At 30.2% G+C, this 4,295-nt stretch overlaps 1 protein-coding gene across 2 annotated transcripts; it reads left to right on the top strand.

Moving 5' to 3' along the window:
• The first annotated feature begins 2,467 nt into the window (after positions 1–2,467).
• LOC112274769 (dolichol-phosphate mannose synthase subunit 2) lies at positions 2,468–3,876 on the top strand. Of its 2 annotated transcripts, XM_024504513.3 has the most exons (4): positions 2,468–2,670; positions 2,902–3,081; positions 3,257–3,288; positions 3,458–3,876. In XM_024504513.3, the coding sequence occupies exons 1-2, from the start codon at positions 2,581–2,583 to the stop codon at positions 3,073–3,075; spliced, it is 264 nt and encodes an 87-aa protein (XP_024360281.1). In that variant the 5' UTR covers positions 2,468–2,580; the 3' UTR covers positions 3,076–3,081; positions 3,257–3,288; positions 3,458–3,876. The 2 variants fall into 2 exon arrangements, with proteins under 2 accessions (XP_024360281.1, XP_024360280.1); XM_024504512.3 differs by lacking the exon at positions 3,257–3,288.
• The last annotated feature ends 419 nt before the right edge of the window (positions 3,877–4,295 follow it).

Raw genomic sequence — 4,295 nt, 5'->3', positions numbered from 1 at the left:
AAAAATATTTTTGGTAGCTTCTAAAATAATATTTGAATAATAAATCTTAATTTTTAAATTTATAATGTCTAATTTAAGCATATCAAGATACTAATAATAACAATATGTAGTGGCATAGTAGATTAAAGAGGTGCATGAACATATTTACAAGAAGATTATAAAAAAAAAACAACAATGGTTATGTTGCTATAGTATATGGCAACTTTAATTGTTACTTATTATGTATCATATAAATAAGAATTAAATTCTAATTGGTTTTAATTTAAGTGTAAAGTTTTTAAGAAAGTTAAATTAAAAAAATACTTTGTATATTTGTAATAAGTGATTTTTATAAATATTTATTTGAACTTAAAGTCTTATGCTTTTGAAGACCTAAAATATTGGAATGTATTTATTGTTTATTATATAGATTGTAAAATTTGATTTTGTAAACATGTTGTACAACAAATTTGTGAAAATAATACTAAATTATTTATTTTTTTATTTTCAGAATTGCTGTAAAAATACTATGATTGATTATGAAAGAATATGGTATAATACTAAACTTAGAAGTTTAAAAATTATTGTAATATACTAAATTATATATAAAACTAAAAATATCAAAGATATTATATATATTAGAAAAAAAGATTAACTAGCAACTAAAAACATCAAAGAATAATATGTTTATGTTTATAAATACAAAATAATAATATCAAATCTTATATATAAATAAATGAAGTTAGAAAGAAAATCGATCACAAAATCATCAACAAAAGGGAGTTGTTAATACATTATTTTGTATTTTTTTAAAAAATAACTTACGTCTATTAATAAATAAAAGGATTTAAATTATTTGTATCTATTATAATAAAATTTTAAAACTTTGGATGGATAATCCAATTCAAAATATTAAAAAAAAGAATAATTTTTTGGAGGATTATAAAATATTGGAGAATGTAAAATATTTAAGTCAGTATTACTTTTGATAAACATACAACAATACTTCATAATAATACATTTAAAAATATATATTTATCTTAAAATATTTGATATATTCTCACAATTTTATTATAAATTATTTAGGGTATCAAGCATAAATATATAAATTTTGAAGTTGAATAATAACATCATAATTGTAGTTTTAAATTCAGAGATATTAGGTCTATTTATTATTGTATATATTAAAATAAAAATAAAAAATTAATCTTAAATTTTCTTTATCTTTAAACAATATAAAGAGTTGTCTATATATATACAGACTTCTACTCCAGTCTCTAGTTTATAGACTCTATTAATCTGATATAGAATAGAAAATTTAATCTTGGTAAATAATGAGGCACACTTGTTGAGGTAGATGAAGCAAAGAAGGTTGTAATATTGTCAAGGGGTCACATAATACAACTAGATGTGAATAATTGTATGGTGTTTTTATTTTAATAGATTGTTAATTTTGCATGCTGTAGAAACAATATGGACATGAAATTTTGTACTAAATCTACTTTCATGTTTTATAATTATAGATTGTCCAAAAATTTAAAAATCTTTAACTAATAAATTTTATAATACAATCATCTTGACTTTGTACAATGAATATAGCCATGTAACTTTTTGTTTAATCATAAACATGTGATATATTTATTAGTGTTTTAAATTTAACATTTTTAAAAGAAAAAAGTAATAATCTAAAATATGGAATTAGTAATGATTTTGTGGAATCACTTTTCTAATGCATAAACAATTATCATACATTAAAGAAAGACATAGTTTGTTTTTGAAAAAAAATAAAAAATAAAAATGAAAGATTAAAATTGAAATTTGAAACAATAAATAACATAAACAAGTTCCTTTATTGACAAAAATTGTAAGTGTAATTTTCTCAACCAAATTCCTAATTAAAAATTTTATTACATAATATATTTACATATTAAATTATAATATAGCAAAAAAAGATGTCTCTACTATGTGCCATTGTATATTCAATATCTTTAGTTTGAGACACGATGATAACCAATCTACTTAAGTTAAATATCACTTGATTCATTCCTCTTCACCGAATAAGGCAGTGATTGTTTTTCTTTTTCTTTTTCTTTTTTAGAATGAAAAATTACCAGCCACTTATACAAAAGTTTTTTTACTCACTGCATAATATATAAATATCAAGGAGATTTTTAAATGTGTTTTTTTTTTTTTTTTTAATAGTTATACTGTTCAGATTACATATATTCATTATCTCTCTCTCCGCAAAGCTGCTGCAAAGCATTATTTCGTTCGTTTTTAAGTACCTCAACTCAACATCAATATAACAACAAAGAAGCTTCAGTAATTTTTTGGATGTGTTTAACAGTAAGTGATGAGGAAATGCTTGGATAACACTCAATCAACGCCAGTTCGATCCCGCGGGCGGTGGGAAAGTTCATACTACCCACTTAGGGTTAGGGCTTGCTGAAATTCTCGCGCTTCACTATCCCTGATCACCAGAGGTCGCGGTTTCGATCAACGAAGTGCTTTCAAGTTTTGGAAGTCATCGCTTTCAGAATCGTTCAAACAGATTATATGGCGTTGGGGGTGTGATTTATCTCCGCAGACGACCTCACCAGGATGGAGCTCGGCGACAAGGCAGCAGGCTGCTTGTTGTTGCTGTTCAGCACCACGCTCTTCGCTTACTACACATTCTGGGTTATAATCACGGTACGCGTAATAACTTGCCTTTGGAGTGTTCGCAAGTCTCTGAAAGTGTATTGCGAGTGGCCGGATCGCTTCAAGGGCTGCGTTTATTTTCTTATTTTCCCTCTTGGATTGGAGGTTTGAGTGCATATTGATTTCTGCTTAACTAATATTTCTGCGCATACCTTATCTCAATTTTGATGGTGGGACTTTTGGAGATTATTGTATTGATTATTAACTGAATGATGTTTTCAGCCTTTCGTGGATTCGGACCACTTCGTGCACAGTTACTTCCCTGCCCGGGAGTATGCAATTATCATTCCTGGAATAGCTCTCGTAGCACTTGTATCCTTTGTGCTTGTTTTTGTTGGATTCGTCATGGTGAGATCCAGCCAGGCGAAGGCAAAGTCTAAGCCAAAGACGAATTGATCAGAGGTTTGTCATTCATCCTGCAACTCACCATCGTCTTCGCTGGTGAATCGTATATGGTCCCTCTGCTCTAGGCTGTGTTTCGTATACCGGGAACTTTCCTCCATCTTTGATGCATCGCAACTTTATGTCTAGACGCTGAGAATTGTGACAGAGTCAGGCGCGTGGGAAAATGTTTCAGGTGGTCACATGTGGAATCTCTTCATCATTGTGGTGATTGCCTGAAGTGGCGAGAAGTCTTATTTTTTGGAGCTCCGGATTTTTGGATGTTGCTATTTAGGATGCTCCCCTACACACAGTGTGTGTTAATTTTTGTGTGTTTTAAAATTTTATCTTTTTTATTATATATTTTAAAAAGTTTTAAATTGCTTCATTTATGCAGGTCTAAATTGCGAAATCTTGTTTCCACTGTACACCCGGATTACAGGATTAAAGAAAATTTATGTCAAATCTTTGCTCGAGAATTTACTAGCACAGAAATGATAGGAGGCACCAGCTCTCCATGGGCAACATTTTGAAGAGCTTCACAGCAACTGTAACCACTTTGGTAGCCATCCACGCAATAAGACGAGAGTGCTATCCCTAGTGCTTTCTTATGGTTAGCCTTTGAACGGAGTTATAGTCTTGAACAGACAGATACATTTCACATTGTTCTCATCCTTTTCGTGCTGCAATTTGCGTCCTTATTCCTGGATTTAGCATTTGTACGTCTCATCTTAGTGAAAGATGTGCCATCTGCACAATTCTGGTGTATTGCTGCCTATTCTTCTGGAACCAGCTTCCAACTGCTTTTCACCCTAAGTTGTGAAATTCTGCTGCGTCACGGCCTGAAAGTGCCAAGGTTGTGCAAATGTCCAGACTTGTAGATCTAAAGATGTGTGTTACATTAAACCCCAAGATGTACAATGAGGTAGAATTTCATTCTTCATTTGCAACTCCAAATCCAATCAAGTCCAGTTAGTGATCACCCTTTTAAGACCTTTTGCCAGACTTTTTCAAACACACTAAATTTTTCATTGTGGATGTTCGATTGTTGATATGGTATGAACATTCCAAATTCATCTTTTCTCGCATTTTGAATTCGAAAGATCTTCGTCTCAAATTTCGGAATGTGTCAATGGATCAACACATCACTGCTGTAGGTTTATTTTTACTTACAGGCACCTAGTTTTGAAAGTCTACCTTTAAATTGGCATTGAGTAGATGAAAGTTATTGGAAG

The sequence above is a fragment of the Physcomitrium patens genome, chromosome 22 (assembly GCF_059467195.1).
Source record: "Physcomitrium patens ecotype Gransden chromosome 22, ASM5946719v1, whole genome shotgun sequence".
Lineage (NCBI taxonomy): Eukaryota > Viridiplantae > Streptophyta > Bryopsida > Funariales > Funariaceae > Physcomitrium > Physcomitrium patens.
The sequence above is the reverse complement of the archived record's forward strand: the minus strand, read 5'-3'. Positions and strand labels throughout refer to the sequence as shown.